Source organism: Trachinotus anak, unplaced genomic scaffold (genome assembly GCF_046630095.1).
Source record: "Trachinotus anak isolate AG129_WGS33_773 ecotype Australia unplaced genomic scaffold, CSIRO_AGI_Tana_v1 ptg000002l, whole genome shotgun sequence".
Taxonomy (NCBI): domain Eukaryota; kingdom Metazoa; phylum Chordata; class Actinopteri; order Carangiformes; family Carangidae; genus Trachinotus; species Trachinotus anak.
In genome coordinates, this window is record NW_027273853.1 from 19,716,998 (window position 1) to 19,735,927 (window position 18,930).

The following is an 18,930-nucleotide window of genomic DNA, read 5'->3' on the forward strand; positions in this document are numbered from 1 at the left end:
TCCTCACCCGACCTCCGCAGCTGCTGCTGGATGCCAAAGCTAATGTGGAGGGGTCCCTGCAGGATGGGATGGAGAACTACACAGAGACCCCACTGCAGCTGGCTGCTGCTGCAGGTACAGAGACAACAGCGTGACTCCCCCATCATCTGCCTCCTGGCCAACTGTACTGTACCACGCTGACAACACCAGCTGGCCATCAATAACCAGATGATAACAACACCTGACTGTCAGTGCGATCATTGGCTGAGTTACGACTTTAGAGGCATATTTATCCCGGGGGCTGTAACAAATAAAGACAAATGGAGGCATGCATGCGAACAAATGATCCCAACTTTTGCCTCGCTCTCATCTTTCTCTCTGTCTCATCCTGGTTTAATTTTATTGTCTGTGTGTGTGTGTCCATAAGTTTTGCCAATTGTTTTTCATGCACAGGCAACTTTGAGCTGGTGAGTCTGCTGCTGGAGCGGGGGGCCGACCCCATGGTGGGAACCATGTACCGTAATGGCATCTCCACCGCCCCGCAGGGAGACATGAACTCCTACAGCCTGGCAGCAGCTCACGGACACAGGTAGGGTAACACACACGTTCATGTGTAATCATGAACACACACTCACAGGTCAATAAACAGAAACACCCTCGGTTCATTCTGTGTATTCGGCATATAATCGTGTTTGTGCACAAACAAAACTCAACAGAGCATATCCATGAAATTGACACCTCGGCTGAATTGGTTTGTGTCAATAGATGTTTAATACTGTGTGAGAATATACTGGAGAGTGTTCTGAAAATGCGTGAAAATAAAGACTCACTGAAGAACAGTGTGGTCTCATCTTTGTATTGTATGATGCATCAGCAACATTTTACATTTGTTTAAACTCATCGGACTATATTGCAGCTTTATTTGGCAAATGGTGTAAGATGTAAGCCAGAATGGACATGGCCTGTCACGTAAATGGCTATAACTAATCATCTTTTATCCAGTTTTTACAAAATGCCTCAGATAGTACTGACAGTCACGGCAAGCGTGCCTGCAAGGGGCACGTACGTAGCAAAAATGTAAAATGTATTTCTCTGCAAATGCAAATGCCATTATATTAAAAACATTGTTTGATTTGATATGATTCAGGCTCTAGCAATTTATAGGTAGATTTAAGTTGAAGTTTTGAAGTCTTAGCAGATGCATGAAATGGGTGTAGACTATTATATAATATTCAATGTTCTCTGATGATTCATATCTATTTAACAGCAAATATTTTAGATTGTCAGCATTGCGAGATAGACGCGTGTCTATTTGCATATAATGAGCATTTTTTTCCCCTCAGGATCCATTGGTTATTGATATGCATATGACATATTTGTTTCTCTAACCACACTCGTTAATTAAAACAAAAGGTTTTATGCAGGAGTAAATATTAAAGCTGATAGATAGTTAATTCCAGATTGCCCATGGCCTATCACAGTAACAACTATAACTCAATGACAGTCATTTCACTTTCAAAATACTTGAACTGCATATTACTAATACAAACGCATATTACTGCAACATTGTCATTTCTGGTGATATTGGACAGGGGGACAAACAACAAACTCATATGAAATAAAAAGCAATTAACCAGAATCTGTGATCAAAGCAGTCATAGAAATTTCTTTTCTTTCTTTTCCTCTAGAAATGTGTTTCGTAAGCTGCTGTCCCATGCGGAGACAGGCAAAGGGGATGTCTTATCCCTGGAGGAGATTCTGGCAGAGGGGTCAGAGATGGAAGGGAGAAGTCCGTCTCAGATTGACCTGATCCGAACAGGGAAAGCCAAACTTAAAGCCCTGAAAGAAGCCATGTACCACAGTGCAGAGCATGGGCATGTAGACATCACCATCGACATACGTAGCCTTGGTTAGTTGATATAAACTCTATAAAACATGCGCATGCATTTTCTACAGTATCATATTCCGTATGCAGCATTTACACCTTCTCCATGTGTGTGTGCCTCCATGACCATTTCCCAGGTGTGCCATGGACTTTGCACACTTGGCTGGAGTCTCTGCGGACATGTTTCCATCAGCACCGCCGACCTCTGATCCAGGGTCTTCTAAAAGAGTTCAGCTGCATCGAGGAAGAGGAGTACACCGAGGAGCTCATCACGCATGGCCTGCCTCTCATGTTCCAGATCCTCAGAGCCAGCAAGGTACTGCACTGTCTGTGTCGCTTGTCATTTTCATTCAGGTGCTACTGGGATCATCGTGATAAGACCAGAACATCCTCCAAAGCTACATTTTGATCTCTGTCTTGGTCTATGGCATTGTCCTCCTCTCTTTCTGTGTGATTGTCATTAGGCAGTCAGCTTCACAGAGACTGACAGACCCCCAGAGGCCTACTCAATACCAATTACCTAAAATGAAAATGATATGCCCCCCCTCTTCTCTGCTGCTGCTCATTAGATCAGGGCCTTGTCTCATTACTTAAGCTCATGAACTCCTTGGTGGGCTATTTCAGACCTAAAACAGCACACCATTGTCCTGTCTAGCACCTCTGTTTGTTTTGTCTTCTCTGCCCTGGCTTAGCACTGCCCTGCCGGCGTGATGAGTTTTTGCTATCATTGCTGATGAGAGGAAAAAAACTAATAAAAAAGCACTGCAGTGGATACACAACCACACACACTTTCACAGAAATAAAACGCACAAGCAGACCTGCAGAGACTCACATGCATGTGCATCCCTTACTGACTGTATCTCTCTCTATTTCAATTCAACAGGCGTTATTGGCATGACATTTTATACAGTATGTGTTGCCAAAGCACAATTACAGCAATTTAATGAAATGAAATTACCCCCCCCCAAAAAAAATGTGACTATAACAATATTAATATAATAAAATACAATCTAATTGTATTTTAATAGAATTAATAAAAATAATGATAATGCAATAAGGAAAAAAAGCTCTCTCTCTCTCTCTCTCTCTCACACACACACACACACACCCTCATACACTCATGCTCGCCTTCAGTGGACTGTTGCAGTGTCAGTCCTTGTCTGTGTCTTGAATGATGTATGGTGGGGCCAGTGACCCTCGTCTCTATGAGGGCCTCAGGGACCCCTGGCACTGTATGCCCCACCATGAGAACCACAGACATCAAGGTACAGGCTGTTCATCTTTCCTCTGTCACATAGTGTGCCGCCTCAGTCCACTGAAAACCTCAGTTCAATTGAATTCAATCCTGTTCAATTAAATCCACTTCAATTCAATTCAGATTGATACCGATCAGTTCAGTTTAATCCAAATGCATCTATCCAGTGAATTGTGGGGAAAGTGCGGAAATGCATATTTGTTTAGCAGGCGCCTGGTAATAGCTGCTTGTTGGCGTAATGCTCCAGTAAGCACCAGCAGCCTGACTGCACACATGAGGCTTGTAGTGTTGCGCACCGCTGCTGCAGCTGAATGGCACTGCACCTCCTCTCTAGCGCGGTACGCACACATAATCTCACTCCCCTCTCTTTCTCACACTCCTACCCCATTCCAGTAATCACTGAGGAACTGGGGGTGTAACAAATATTTCTGATATTCATCTGACCCACTTCCAAAGGTGTGAGATAGCCATGAATTTGTGCTTTATTGAAACACCTGCTTTGAATGAAGTAAATGCTGGGCTTAAAGTTAAACCTCTCTTACTTCGCTGATAACTGCTCAGGGGGTGTCAGCGGGTGTTCGTGTAAAGAGCGGAACATAACAGCATGTGCTTGTATTCCTTCAGAACATGGACTCCTGAATTTGAGGCGCACAAGCAGACCTGCAGAGCTGAGCGCCGGCCGCCCGAGCAGCTCTCCCCTCACCCTCTGATGTTTTGCTACTCTGTCTGTGTTTTGTCAGAATGAGGTGATCAGCCAGCAGCTGTCTGCAATCTTCACCCAGTGTTACGGCCCTTACCCCATCCCCAAACTGGCAGAGATCAAGAAGAAACAGTCGTCACGCCTGGGTGAGACCCTGTCTTTATCAGTTTATTTTCATCACTGTGAAATCTCTACCTGTCTAACTGTGTAAAAAAAAAAGACCGTATAAAAGCTGCATACTGGAAAGAGTAAATGGAAAGAGCACATAATGCCATCTAGTGTTCAGAGAGTGGAAAGAAATAAAGTAAATCAACTGACTGTGTAGAATTGGTAGTAAGGCTAAGTTGTTATTTGGTTGTTTTTTTGTGTGTTTTTTGTTGCTTTTTTTGATGATTATCAGAAAAACATCAAGTTTTTCTGGCCATATGCATTTCAGATCCTCACTTCCTGAACAATAAAGAGATGTCAGATGTGACCTTTTTGGTGGAGGGAAAACCTTTTTACGCCCACAAAGTCCTGCTCTTCACAGCGTCCAACAGGTACTTGAACACATCAGCTTTCAAAATACACAAGCATATATACAGGAAATAGGATTCGGCTGTACATGGTGACACATGAAGGCTCCGAACTGTGTATCTGTGTAAATTTTAATATGAAAAGATAAATAAATTCATACAGAAATGACCAAAGACTTAACATGCTGTGTTGATATGCTACTCAGATATGATGTCAGTGCTGTACATTTCTTCCTGCTGATCCATGAAGTCATTTTTTTTCTTGCCCTCGGGATATAGACAGGGCGTCCATTTCACCCCCGTGTCATGTTGCATTGACATTAACCAATCAGTCCTGTCAGACAGTGACTGAGGGGAAATGTCACATCACTCAAATGTGTTTTTGACATTATGTCCCCAGAGAAAGCGTCACATAACTCATGAAAATTCATTTTATCACTATTTTCCCATTACTGTGTCGTTTATAGCTTATTTTGCTCTGTCTCCATGTAAGCATGTTAATGTTTATTTCCATTCAGTGTTAAAAAAATATGTGTAAAATAACCAAGACTGAATTACAGGAAGGCTAATCTTTCCCAGCAATAATTTCTCTCTTCCGTCTTTTTTTTTTTTCTCACAAGGTTCAAATCTCTTCTAGCAAACAGACCTTGTGGTGAAAACACATGCATTGAAATCAGCAATGTCAAATATCACATATTTCAGGTAACATAATTACTTTAAACACAAGGACAGACTTAAATTACACTTTTTGCGTGGGAGCTGTGTAATGTGTGTTTTTCCTTTCAGATGGTGATGCAATATCTCTACTTTGGAGGAACAGACGCTCTGCATATCAGAAACACTGATGTTATGGAGGTTAGGTCTTTATTCTGACCTTGACCCTAGAAGTTGTATTATTGTTTTTTTTTCTTCTTTATTGTTGAAAAATGTGATGAACAGAAAGGGACAGAAGATACTGTGACCATAAAATAGACAAAGTGTACATAAAGTGAGATTTAGGTGTGTGTGTGTGTGTGTGTGTGTGTGTGGCTGTAAAACATAAAGCTCACACTGAAAACAAACCCTTATACTATGAAACATTTCATAATCTCAAGGTTTTATGGATATCGAACCAGTTGAATTTAATGACTATTATCGAATATAAATGACACATAAATGATGGTTTGGTTGCAGCTTCTGTCTGCAGCTAAGTTCTTCCAGCTGGAGGCGCTCCAGAGGCACTGTGAAATTATCTGCTCCAAGAACATCAACACAGAAACTTGTGTGGAGATCTACAACCACACCAAGGTGCAAACAGAATTTGATATGTCCTCATGCATGCACAGACAGTATGTGTTTTCAAACAAAACTAACCTTTTCCCCCCTTTTTCTTGCAGTTTCTTGATGCTCCAGACCTAGCATCTTATATTGAGGGCTACTTCCTGAAGAACATGGTCATCCTGATCGAGTTGGAGCCATTCAAGCAGCTGCTGTACGATGCGCCTCCAGACAGCCCCGGCTGTGACATCCTACAGGACCTGGAGAAAACCCTGGCCACCCGCATCCAGTCCATCCACCTGTCCTCCTCTAAGGGATCCATCGTCTGATCCTCTGACTCTTGTAAACACCGGAACAGAGAATATTGATCGGCGCGACATCAGAGACATGACACTGTATTGAGATGCAGAGAAAAACAGGACTCGTGGACTGTCCAGTTACGATCTTTGTCTCTGTGAAGCTCATCAGTTGCTAATATGCTTCTTGTTATCTTAGCACAGATGGTTACAAGTCTGTCTTTCTGCCTTGTTGATATCTGTCTACTATGAATTAACATACAATGACTGTCATAAGGTAGCTGTATTAAGCCACAATTTGCCAATAACATCCATTACTGTAACAATGTCCCCTGTCTAGCAGGAATTTCTCAGCTAAGTAGAACTCTCTGTGTGTTACATGTTGATTTGAAGGGATCAGATGGGACTCAGAGGAAACTCAGTGGAAGAGATGCAAACAACTGCAGTCAGAGCATCTGAATACACGGCTCTGCGTGTTCAGACAATGAACAACCTCAGCGTAATGTGATAAGCCATCAATGTGTCCCTTCCTGACCGTGAGGAAGAACTTCTGCCTCATCTTGTGATTATTTGCTCAAACATCTGCAACTGTACAGAGTAATTAATTTGTATATTCGGTCAGTCACTTAGCATTATCTGTGCTGGTTACTCTTCAAAGCCAAACAAGTAAAACAACTTGACAAGTACCTGTAATGTGACTGATGCAAAAAAAGGCGACTTTCAGCAGCATCGACTTTGGGCAGCTGGGCGGGAAAGAGGACTTTTCCTTCCTCGGCTGCTGTGTACATATTGTTCATAAAAAAACAGAGCTATTGATAATGTAAGTAAGTTAATGTATATATCCACAGATGTTTTCTCATGCGTGTTACTGTTGGATATCGCTGTAAAAACAGGAAGCTCATCTTTTAAATATCTGTGTTTAAATGTCGCATGTCAGAGGGATGACTGTGTTTTGGTTTTTTCCGTTTGAACTGTTGGAGGATTACACTGAGGAGCTGCTTTCACACCTGGGTGAGAATAGTTTTGTCATCAGCATGGGTCTCTATAAATGTGTAGCAGTCAAATGGTGTCGTCATTTCGTGTGGGAGAGGCTCCAGGCCTGTTTAGTCCTGAACAGGGAACATTAATGCTGTCAGCGCAGCTGCTCTCCAAGGATTGTGAAACCACATGACTTGTGTATGTGTGACTTGATATATCTTTCCTCTATAAAGATTAATATAAAGAATACCATGGATCTGCACTTAGATTATTCTGCTGCAGTCTCTGGCTCAAAAAATACCCGCAAGGGGACATCTGTTATTCTGTTTGATGTCACATTTTGAAGGCTGTCCTGTTATTATTTTGTTCTCCACAGCTGAAAGGTTAGATCTCAGCGAGGAGGTGGTTTAATGTGGCACCCAACTGCACACAAACCGATGCAGTCTTGAATAAATAGCCTGAAATCAATGACAACTTGAACCAGAGACCATTTTGCGATGGGATGCAATCCAGCTGCAACGCCTGTCAACATGCTGACGTTCTGACCCAGGAGTACTCAGTAGTGGTGGTCTACACACTGCACTATGTACACATCTGTAAAGTTTTGTGTATCGTGCGCAACAATAAGTTTCTTATTCACAGCAAACTTATTTATGAAGCCCCAAAACTGACATAGTCATAATAAAACTACATCACCTACTGCATATAACTAGTTGGGATCGCTGTGAAAGCAATTAACACTTGTTTGTGGTGATTTGTATTTTCACAACAAGGGGTGTAGTGCTATTTGTTGTGCAAGTTTCCAATTTTCTAAGGTTACATAACTGCTATTCCTACAGTGGCATGTTTACATCCATTAGTCAACTGACTACATTATAATTTATGAATAATTCATAAATGATAAATGTCATCATGTTGCAACTCAATTATTCACAAAAAGAACAGGTTACATTAATACTGTCATAGAGGATTAGGTCCATATTGTCCCAGTATCTTGTTATCAGTCAAATGACTATTATATGACAGACTGGAACCAATAATGAAGCCATTTGAATCTGACTTTCACAAAGAAACTTGGTTTATTTGTAAGTGTGAAGGACTAAGACATAATTTTAGATTCCACGTTGTTGGGAAACAGGGCAAAACATCTCCAATGAAAACCTGCATATGTCATATCTAATTATAGCCTGTGTGGAAGGAAGGAGTTTGCAGATATGTCTGAAAGCTCAAAGAGGTGGAGGTGTGGAGGGGTTGTCACAGTGAGAGAGGGAGACAGGTGCAGAGAGAGCCAGAGAGAAAAAACAGCTATCAGTTATAAAGTAAGCTATACACCTGTGAAGAGACGGAAAAAGAGAATCAAAGCCGTGCAGAGAGAACAGACCAAGCCTTGTTCCTTTCAGGTCCACTCTTTTGCAAAACACGGCAACAAAGCAGTGAACACCGTGTGTGTGGTCACTCAGCGCTGCTGCTCTCAATGATTTCCTCTTCCACTTCTCATGCAGACATTCCCCGTGTATTGATTTCAAATAACCGGCAACAGATTCATTATGCCATTGGATAACATTTCTTTTTAATTAGTCATTTTTGCCCCAGGCTTTGTGCCAGTCTGCTCCGCGAAAACCAAGTGCCGGACATGATGCTGCCATCCATTTTTCTTTTTGTGGCACCAAATGCCAGGGGCAGCAGGATGGATTTGTTTGGCCCAATGATTTTTTTTTTTAGATGTTTAGATGAAATGGTAAACTCTCACAATCGTATTACTGGGAGTAAACAATACAGGCCAGACAGGCTTTTTCTAATATCATACATTCACAGATATTGAATTGTGTCTCATCTAATCAGTGTTCCTCAGATCCTCCTTAATGTCTCCAGAGAACTGTTGCAATATACTTTCCTCTCTTTGAGTGTGCGTGGTATTTGCAGAATGTGTGTGTATATGTGTGTGTGTGTGTGTGTGTGTGTGTGTGTGTGGGGCAAGGAAATTAGAATGGCGAGGGACAGGGTGACAGCAGTTGTTAAGTAGTCGCCATGGTTACCACCGCCCAGGAACAATGTTGCGCTGTGAAGAATGCTCCGCTGTTTTAAAGACTGAAAGGAATCCTGAGGTACACATGCATGTACGCTCTTATACGCTGACACAGTGAACACACACTCACAAGATGTCGTCATCCAATAGGATTTACCCCTGAGAGAGTAGTTAGGAGATTCTGGTATGAAGCAGAAATTGCCCGTCATCAGATTAGCTGTGTCAGGCAAGAGACCATGTGATTAAGCCGTGGAAATGTCTCTGTTGCCTCTTTTCTAAAGCCCTACTGAGCATCTTAATTTACTGGGCCGTGAAATGCAAGTAGAGCACTAAGTAACCGAAGAGAAGTTGTGAGGGGAGCTCCACAGGGGGACACATTCAGCTATATTAGGACAAAACCAACTGTTTCACAAAGCACATGACAGGATTTGTGTAATTTTTGTCTTTGAAGCTGCTTTATTTCTCTTGCCATGAAGTTTGGACTTTCCAAACACATAACTTTGTGTGCTGTCATGCGCACAGCTCTGAACATCTATTGTTCAGGTTTGTGAGTGGGTTGATGTGCATGTGTGTGTTGTGTGTGTGTGTGTGTCTGAGCAAATGGGAGGGTAAAAAGGGTGTTTGCCCTGCTCACTCTGCCCCCAGCGCGAGCCCCATCGTCCTCCCCTTGTTGTCATGCACAGGCACTCTCCCTTTGGCACAAAGCAGGCTGGCAAGCACAAGAGCCAAGTGTTTTAGCTCCACACTTTGAAGGACTCAAAAAAAAAACTTTTTCAGAAGTGTTTCTGAGAAACATGGTGTAAGAGGAGAGAGAAAAGGGGAGAAGAGGGGTGGGGTGGGGTGGTGGGGGCGTGAGTGTAACGGGAGAGAGACATGGGGAGCAGAAGGAGCAGCAGACAAAAAGAAGTTGTCTTCCATGTGGTGGTTTGATCTCAGTTGCTGAAGGATACCTTTGTTGAACAATATTTGGGGAGATTCTGCTGGAGACTCAACAACAGGTGAGCGTGGAGGGAGTGAAGTGTGAAAAAGAAACAGTGAAAGATGGAATAAGTGTTCACCTCCTGGCTTGAGCAGACAAAAAGGAGGGGGTTGTTTTTGTCATGCCGCACGATAAGTAGCCAGTGGCTCATTTTTTTTAGTTCAGTGCACTTTTCATTGATTTTTCTCTCTTAATTTCCATGTTGGAGGACTCAGCAGCACATTCATTCAAATCACCTTTGTAGTTGTTCCTTTATATCTTTCAAGTTTCACTGTTGTGTTTTTCTTTTTTTTTCCTGTCCCAGAGGCTGCAGTCCTCACTGGTTGTTTCCCATCCTGTCCAAAATTAACACCACTTGTTTCAGAGATGCAGCGTGAGGAGCTGTCAGCCAGAGAGGAGTTCACCTACAGCCACGTGTCCACCCTAGAAAGAGGCAGCGGGACGCTGGGACGACGGGGCGACAGGGGAACGGAGAGAAGGCCAGACAGGGGGGAGCAGGATAGACCCGAGCGGGACAGCTACACAGTGGACGTGAGGGCCAGCGACCTGCAGCTGGCGCAGCCGGAGCCTCTAAAGCACCCCTGCTTCAGCTACAGGGCCTGGCTCTACAGTGTCCTCATAGGGGTGAGAGGAAAGATGGTCAGGGAGGGTTACAGAGGAGGCACACTGCAAGATTTACGTTTTTAGTCCGTAACACACAAATTTAAAAGATTGGGGTAATGGTTTATCTGAAGAGAGTATAACCCAATCTTGAAAATTTGAGTGAGATGGTGACAAAAAATCTTGTTTTGTCCTTCCACATTTAAGCAAGAAGGAAAAATGCAACAATATGTGTCCACATTAAACAAGCTCCACTTAATTGTATTTTCTAAAATAGTCCAGGTGCCATATCATCAAAAGATGGAAATTGATGTTATGAACATTCAATGTGAGGAGAGAAATATAACTCCCAAACTTTATATAAGTGGACATGGGTTGATGTGATGGGGATGCTCCCTGTCAGGAATTTCAAAAGTGAGCAGTTTGTCTTTTCACAAGTGTAATGTGTTACACCAGGTTTATGAATTTTTTAAATGTTGGGCATTGGTATGAGCATTCTTTTATAGCCTTACCTGTTGAATGCATATGAGTATCTGTATTTGTGTGTGTATGCAAGCCTGTGTCTGTGTGTGTCCTCAGGGCAGCCTGCTCATCACATCTGGCTTCTCTCTGTACCTGGGAAATGTCTTTCCTGTTGCCATGGACTACCTGCGCTGTGCTGCAGGCTCTGTAAGTGACCATCATCCAAGAGTAATCTCAGTCACATTTACATGTTGATATTGCTTCTCTACCTCTATCCTGTCTTAATGAGTTTATACACATTGTTTAGATTAGACTGTCATGTCACAATGCCAGCAACACATACTTTTCAGACAGCATCTGCTAAATAGATAAATGCAGCTTGTTCTTCACAGGGCCTCCCTGCAGCCATAGCCAGTTTTGCCATTGCCAAGAACAGACATGTTGCAGTGAGTAAACAATTAACACACCAAAGGCTAAAGAGATAATTATGTATTAATGATGCTTTAATTGAATTCCCCTGAGACTATCCATGCTAAATACTAATGCAGGTCTCATTCATTCTTGCTTTTTCAAGGTGTCAGATTTCCAAGTAGTCTACGTGTCAACATTTGCTGTAACTACCACCTGCCTGGTTTGGTTTGGTTGTAAACTGGTCCTGAACCCCTCTGCTGTCAATGTAAATCCATTATAGTAACATGATGAGAGCTACCAATAATTGGGTTGCATGTCCAACTATTCTTCATAACAAAGGGGTTTTCTCTATTTCCTTTCTTCAGTCTTCTGCTATTGTATCTCAGCCCTCCCTCCTGCTCTGTCTTCTCAGATCAACTTTAACCTCATCTTGATGATTTTGCTGGAGGTGTTAATGGCCAGTACTGTCATCCTGTCAGCCCGCTCTGCAGAGGACTGCTGCTGCCACAGGAAGGTGTGTGTGTGTGTGTGTGTGTGTGTATGTGTGTGTGAGTGCATGCATGTGTGTGTATGTAACTTTTGATCTTTCCGTCCATCTTCCAGTCGGTGACGTATGACAGACCTGTGGTTATAACACCCGCAGTGTTCCCCACACGACTCCTCAAAGCATATTCTGTAAGTAGTCTTCAGTTTCATTGCATATCATTTTGTTGTCTGCTTCCAATATGTCTATTTACCAATCAATGAGGAGTGTCTCTAATAGGTGATTGAAGTGATTGTGGGTATCTCCGCCGTATTTGGAGGCATCATTGCCCTCAACATGGACGCTTTGCTACCAGGTCCCTACTTGTCTGTCACATTTTTCTGGATCCTTGTGGCAGTAAGTTTTCCCTACTGAAGCTTACTTCTCATTGTGACAAAGATTGCAGCTCAGTGTGATAACTAAAATGTCATCCACAATCAGTCTTATGACATAACTTTCTGCCTGCTCTTTAATCCATTGCAGTGTTTTCCCAGTGCTATTGCAAGCCACGTTGTGTCAGAATACCCCAACAAATGCCTGGTGAGTACAAGGCAATATTTCAATTGTTTGAGCCCCAGTCTTGCTCTTCTCTGTCTACTGATATCTTCATGTACGGTGAGGCTGGAGAGTGCTCTGCTTTGGTACTGTTGGATCTTAGGGTCGCTTCTGACACTGTAAATCACAGTATCCTAATCGACAAGACTTAGGCACAGGGTGGGTATCTGTGGCTTAGTCCTGCAGTGGTTCTCCTCATGTTGCTGTTGGCAACATTAAGTTTAAGTTTTGTCTCTACAGTAATCCACAGTCACACAACATTACATTCTGGTGCAAAATGCTGCTGTGAAGATTTAACCTAAAAGGCCTCTTGCAACACCAATTTTGATTTCTCTTTGCTGGTATTTGGAACTTGATACAGGGTTCTTGTGAGCACTCATACCTACAATCATGGTAACAGCTATACAAACTGGATCTATTTACTTTTTTCTTTTAGGTCTACAAACTGTCTCTCCCTTTTTTTTTTTGATTTGCTCCCTTTTTCTCAGTTCTTCTTTTGTCTCTCTTCCTGGTGTTTCTCAGGTGGAGGTGCTGATTGCCATTAGCAGTGTGACATCTCCCCTGCTGTTTTCAGCCTCCGGCTTCCTCTCTTGCAGTGTGATCAGCTTTATTGAAATTTTTCTGCATGAAGTGTCTCCAGCAAAGGTAAGCTCGGTGAAGTGAAAATGTTCCCTAGTATGCAACATGCAAGTTTTACCTATCCAGCCTTTACCTCCTTCTGCGTGAGAAATACAGGAAGACAAAAAGTGAAACGGTGAAATTTCACTCGGAACAGTATAATTTCATCTGTGTGTGTGTGTGTGTGTGTGGTTCAGCAGTCCTATGACATCCTGCTGCTGATTTTGATGGTGCTGCTGCTGGTGCAGGCAGTTCTAACTTCAGCCACTGTGGTGCACTGTGCTGCCTACAAAAGTCAGCTCCGCATGGGGGCTCCAGAGTGTGAAGACAGCATGCACCCCCTGACCCATTACTATGAGGTAAGGCAGGTAGGAGCAGGAGTTGAGGATACAAAAGGACAGATGTGTCTTTCTCTCTCATTGTCTCCCCACATCCAGTATGAGACATATGTGAATGTGGTAATATGATGCATTTAATTCTGTTGCAGGTGTTATTAGACTCCCCAGCTATAGCTCATGTAAATGGCGTGTTAGTGTGACAACATAAAAATCCTCACACATCATTGATTTCACTGTTTTTGTCACCTTTCCCCATCCACATTTTGTCTCTCCCCTCTCCTGCTTTGCTCCCTCAACAGCAAGCATCCAATGGAACGCAGGATTTCAACAAAGACAGAGCCTGGAAGGCAGTCGTGGTCCAAATGGCCCAATGAGCAGTGCAACAGCACATGGAGAAGTTTGACGAGAAGTGCAAAAGGCAGGAATAAAACCAACTCTGTAAGCTGCAAGCACAAGAGTACAGTCCCAACACAGAACATTAGAAGAAGGAACAGCTGTAGAGATGAATTCAGAGGAAGGAAGAAAGGGAAAGAAAGAAGAAAAGAAAGAAAATCAGAGTAAGGGGGAAAAAATGTGAAAGAATGCAAGACAAAGACTGGGACTTATTTGTTTTCAATGAAGATATTTGCATAGATAATGCTCTGAGAACTTTGCTTTGATGTCTGTTTTGTGGGTTTTTATAATTGTTGCCTGCTTGCTGTAGTGAGGAGTGGCATTGTTTGGCTTGGGAACTGAACCTGTCTCTGTGGTTTAATAAGCACAAGTAATTTAGCAGTGACACCGTGTAGGTAGCCTTGAATGAATAATTATGTTTTTTATGTTCCGTGACATAAAAATGTTCTGAGCACTTGAGGAGGTTTAAGTTTTATGGTGTCACCTGAATTCACTCCGGATTTAATGGATGCAGTTTTGTTGGCAACATTGTCAGCGTTCTACTGTAGGATGAAAAACATGTCAGTATGTATGAAAATACAGTCCAATACATCAAACTCAGTGCATGTTATTATGGGTTTTTTTTCACATTTTTCTATACACACAAAGAAAATGATCAAGAATGAGAACAATGCATTGTGTGGTGGCTCATCACCTGCCACTGACTCACTTTCTTCAACCTGTCGAGGCCTGGGAACGTTTTGAAACAACCACATTTATAGGACAGATTTGCACAACTCGTGAAATATGTTTAAGTAGCAGACTTTATTCTCTTCAGGTTTTCTTTCCAAATAGTGAACAATGACTTAGCGTAGCACTGGCGTGACTGTATTTTGTTCAGTGGGCCTCTTTGTGTCTTCTGGTGTGCAACCATGAGGCCGCTGCTGTAACAGCTGATCACAAGAGAACTCATCCATTGCTGCAGAAATGCAGCATTAAGTCCTGTAAAGAGTCTTAACTGAACTTCTGTCTTCTTTAGAAAAATAAAATGTTTGTCATCAACTATGTGTGCGTGTGTGTAATGTTTTATGGCTGCTTTTCTTGCTGTTTAATGTTGTTCCCTTGGTTACATATCTACAGGTATTAGTGTATATGGCTGGATGGCCGACTCCTGAACCAATTGAGCAACAAATGCATGTAGTACCTGCATCCTGAAATAACTTTCAAGGAAATATTGTTCAGTTATTATCCTTTTTCAGATGTCAAGCTGTGATGTGTCGACTCCAGGTGATTATTTGTTTGCATGTTTACTGCATAAAACCTTGACACCTGAGCTTTCTTGTTTAGAAATGAGAATAGTGTTCTCATTATCATGGTACTCTAATGTGTTTGCTGTGCCAGTTTATTTCATTTCCTTCCTCTGTTAATTTACTCTCATGCCTCTATTTCATACTGCACATGATATATCCTATTTAACAAGGACCCATTGCCCCCCTTACATATAAAATTATGCCTGAAAACACCAACATTCAGTGGTGATATTAGTTGTTTCGGCCAAGTTTTAAATGCGTTTCCAAACTGTTTTGCCCAAAATCTGAAACAGGTAATCACTGGCCACTTTAGTAGGTACACCTGTACAGTTTAATGTATTCCAATACAACCACTCTGCCATAAAGCCTTTTATGATGCCTATAATGTTTAATTTTTACACTGATTGACATGTATTTTAGCTTTGAGGTGATAGTTAGTGGTGGTATTGTGCTGGACATTATATTCAGAGGCCAAAAGGAGGCCAAAAAATTAGAAACATGTCAATACAGTGTAGTTCACTACAACTCAACATTTAACTACGGGCCCAGTAACAAATAAATAGTTGAATTTACACATTTCCATCTATGTCAACAAAAACGGATCATTCTTAACTTTGTAATGATAGAATTTATGGCAGAGCTGTTGCAATGAATTCCAACAGATGATGCAGTTGAACCAAATGTGCTGTTGCATTCTTTTACATTCTTCATACCACCATGTAAGGAAGTAGGAAGCTGTATCACACCTTAGACATGAACATTACCATGAGAGAGCTAGACAGAGAAAGACACTATATTTGGAAGCAGACGTCGAGAGGAGGGGCTTCCCTAACCGGCAGAAACTGGCTTGAGGAGAAACTGACTTGCGGCTCAGTCCACCTGATGAACATAAGCCAGAGGATGCTGCAGTTTCTCAAGATGCTGCAAAATGGTCCCTATTCAGTGGCGATGCACTGGTAAATTAAGAAGGTAATTTGTGTCATTAGACAAGATCACCACAGCCACTGCTGTTTTAATAAACTTAAATTCACCTGTCTATCTATTCATCCATCTAAATACTGTCTGAGTTACCATTACAGGCAGCCCATGCAATCAAATGATGGCTCCTCCATTATAAGCTGTACAAGGCTCTGCCTAATTAGAAGCTTGAGTTGGGTTTAGCTTCTGCTGCATGAACCCCAGCAGTAAGGGATGCTGCTACTATCTTTGATGATCCAAAAAAAAAAAAAAAAATTATAATAAAATTAAATTTAAAACACCCAGATGCTCGCCACACCCAGTGGGTTTGAATGACACACATCTTTCCCATTTATTGTTAGCGCCTCTGTGACCAGCCCCACACTCAAAGATGACGGACAGACTGGATGAACCTATCAATACGGCAGCGAAAGCTTGTCACCGCCTTGTAGTTAGGTTGTAGACTGTGCAAACAGAGCGGTTGAATTGTGGTAACCAGTTTGTAGTTATTCACCTACAGCCAAGCCTTAATCCTAAACAGACAATCCCGCTCTAGTGCCCGGGCTAAATCATTTATAAGTAGGCTACTATTTATTTTACTACCGCAGATTATACGGCTCTGACATTCCAGTAACGTTCATCCAGGAACCAGATTTTGTCATATGTCAGTGGTAAACCTCTGAAATCACTATGGTAAATAGTAGGAAATTGATCTCTGCAACATGATCGAATTTACTTTTCGGCATCTCTGCCCACAATGCACCTGTCCTCGTGGATCCCGGCCGCTATCAATGCGTTAATTCGGGTGTGAAAGCGAGGGCGATGTGGTGAACTGTAGAGAATCTTAATGCGTTGTCTCATCCCTCGTTCCTGAGGAAGAGGCAGGACAAGGAGGAGAGAGGAGCGGAGAGGGTAGCGATAGAAGGGAGGAAGGGAGGGGTAGTGGGGTGCGGAGGGGGGAGGGGGTCCGGGGGGTGGGTGGGGGGTGGGGGTGGGGAAGGCGGAACAAACCGGTGTGCCCGGATACATGCTGTAGCTGCTCGCCCGCACTGCAGATTAACTCTTACCGTGCCGGGAGGTGCAGCGAGACATGGTGAGTGGATTTTTGTCACTTCCCCACTGCATGCGCGTCAGATCTCTGAGCAGAGGAGGAGGAAGTGTGGCTTTTTCCGCCGCCAGTCTTTCCACTGTGGACAGGTAGACAGCTGATGCAGGTATTGAGGATCTCCTCTTCTCTTCTCTCTCTCACTCTCTCTCTCTCTCTCTCGCTCTCTCATACACACAGACACAGAGAAAGAGAGCTGCACACACACACACACACACACACACACACACACACATTCACACCGATTCAAACAGCTACACTTGATATGTAGCGGCTCGTTTCCTGGCTGGCTGTTCGGGAGCTATCCGCTGCACAGGTGCTGAAACCGCTCGTCGTCTGCAGGCGGCTGCGATCCTCTGCAGTGCAATGTCTCTGGCGGAAGCGTGGTCCTCCTGGTTGCCGTTCTCCCAGCGTCCCGGACTCGCAGACCTGTTAGGAAGACAGCAGCGAGAAGCATCCTAACACAACACCAGCTAACTAGGACATAATGATCTTCTCACCCTAATGAAATGCTCTGCGGTGTTCCCACAGTGAGAAAGCTCTGAGGATACTTTGTGCTGTATTTTTTTTTAATCTTCTATGTTCTACTAGTCTAAAACAGTATGTCTTCTTGAATGTATTGTCGGGGCTGCTGTAGTGAGAACAAGTGTCAGAGCCATGGGCACTGAAAGTTCTCCCCTCCTCAGCCATCACCGAGTTCATAAGGAATGAACGGAGCTCTGTCCGCTGCTGTCTTGGAGTCTATCTCTTTGCGGCCAGCTTTACTGGAGAAAGCCAAGCGGGACGCTGTAGTAGTCAGGGAATGTGGGATTCCCTCTCTAAACACTACTGGTGGCATCACCCAACGAGGGGCATAATCTGTCGGACTGGAGCCGTGCCAGTGGCTCACAGACAGCAGTGCAGCCTCTAACAGAAGTTACACTAAAATGTGATGCTGCCCTCTTTAAATTTAAATTATGCAAAGTTTATATCCCCCTCTGAAAGTGTTGTGAGGATGTGGATAAAGTTACGTTGACTGACACCAGGCGGTATGTGCAGAAAAGAGTGCACAAATCTCTCCTGGATGTCTTACCATCCCACAAAGCCTGCCTTGTGCACTTTGTCAGGTATAACACCAACTTCTGCACGAGGTTAGAATTAACTTATGTAGCCTTGAATAATGCTCACTGATGATATTTCAAAGGAATCCTCTCCTTATGATCTTTCTCACCATGTGGATGAGAGTGCTATAGAGCTGACAGGAGTACGCTTACTGTCCTCTTTACTCATGAAACTGCAGTCTCAAGGTTCCACTCTGCAAGATCTTAGATGTGCTTTCCAGGCCTGGACTAGAGAGCTTATCTTTGATGGATTCCATAGACAAGCTGTGTGTGTGTGTGTGTGTGTGTGTGCGTGTGTGTATAATGAGAGGAAAGTGAGAGGAGGGCAGAGGGAGTGGTGGAGAGAGAAAGAAAAAGAGGAAGGGGGAGAGCGTGAGGATTGTTGACGGGAAGGGGTGATGTATTCGCTCTCCTCACAAAGGACATTCACATAACCTTCAAGTGAAATGAGCATGCAGAGCAAGCCTCTGATCCATGCTGCACAGTTACAGTACAAGCATTTGCATGCACATGTGTATTCATGCACACACTCAAAAACTCACACACTCATGACAAGACATCCCACTGACAAGTGTCTGGATCCACCTGACATCCCAGTGTGAACATGCTGTTCCGCAGAGATAATGACCACCAGGAGTCCAGAGAGGGGCAGGGGACATTTTGGGTTAGCACAGTCATTGTCCAAAACATGGAAGGTTGTTCATTTTTC

The 18,930-nt window shown here is 43.1% G+C and overlaps 2 protein-coding genes across 4 annotated transcripts in view; both read left to right on the plus strand.

Annotated features, from left to right (window-relative positions):
• Positions 1-6,951, plus strand: part of btbd11b (BTB (POZ) domain containing 11b) — a 66,414-nt gene extending 59,463 nt beyond the window's left edge. Inside the window, exons 8-17 of the mRNA XM_071504526.1 lie at positions 21-114; positions 433-568; positions 1,668-1,888; positions 2,002-2,180; positions 3,860-3,965; positions 4,256-4,358; positions 4,955-5,036; positions 5,121-5,189; positions 5,508-5,621; positions 5,711-6,951. Coding sequence (XP_071360627.1) covers positions 21-114; positions 433-568; positions 1,668-1,888; positions 2,002-2,180; positions 3,860-3,965; positions 4,256-4,358; positions 4,955-5,036; positions 5,121-5,189; positions 5,508-5,621; positions 5,711-5,920 — 1,314 coding nt within the window. The 3' untranslated portion in view covers positions 5,921-6,951. The remainder of the gene's footprint in view (positions 1-20; positions 115-432; positions 569-1,667; positions 1,889-2,001; positions 2,181-3,859; positions 3,966-4,255; positions 4,359-4,954; positions 5,037-5,120; positions 5,190-5,507; positions 5,622-5,710) is intronic.
• A 2,791-nt stretch (positions 6,952-9,742) lies between these two features.
• mlc1 (modulator of VRAC current 1) lies at positions 9,743-14,811 on the plus strand. Of its 3 annotated transcripts, none has more exons than XM_071504555.1 (12): positions 9,743-9,889; positions 10,175-10,494; positions 11,050-11,139; positions 11,325-11,378; positions 11,507-11,608; positions 11,756-11,857; positions 11,947-12,018; positions 12,107-12,223; positions 12,350-12,406; positions 12,944-13,066; positions 13,240-13,398; positions 13,677-13,929. In XM_071504555.1, the coding sequence occupies exons 2-12, from the start codon at positions 10,237-10,239 to the stop codon at positions 13,749-13,751; spliced, it is 1,209 nt and encodes a 402-aa protein (XP_071360656.1). In that variant the 5' UTR covers positions 9,743-9,889; positions 10,175-10,236; the 3' UTR covers positions 13,752-13,929. The 3 variants fall into 3 exon arrangements, with proteins under 3 accessions (XP_071360656.1, XP_071360639.1, XP_071360647.1); XM_071504538.1 differs by having other exon boundaries at positions 9,751-9,889; positions 13,237-13,398; positions 13,677-14,811; XM_071504546.1 differs by having other exon boundaries at positions 9,770-9,889; positions 10,235-10,494; positions 13,237-13,398.
• Positions 14,812-18,930: the final 4,119 nt, after the last annotated feature.

Coding starts and splice junctions, on each gene's coding strand:
- mlc1 (XM_071504538.1), top strand. CDS start 10,237: ATGCAGCGTGAGGAGCTGTCAGCCAGAGAGGAGTTCACCTACAGCCAC. Junction 11,858..11,946: donor ACTGCTGCTGCCACAGGAAG/GTGTGTGTGTGT, acceptor TCCATCTTCCAG/TCGGTGACGTATGACAGACC. Junction 13,399..13,676: donor CCCTGACCCATTACTATGAG/GTAAGGCAGGTA, acceptor CTCCCTCAACAG/CAAGCATCCAATGGAACGCA.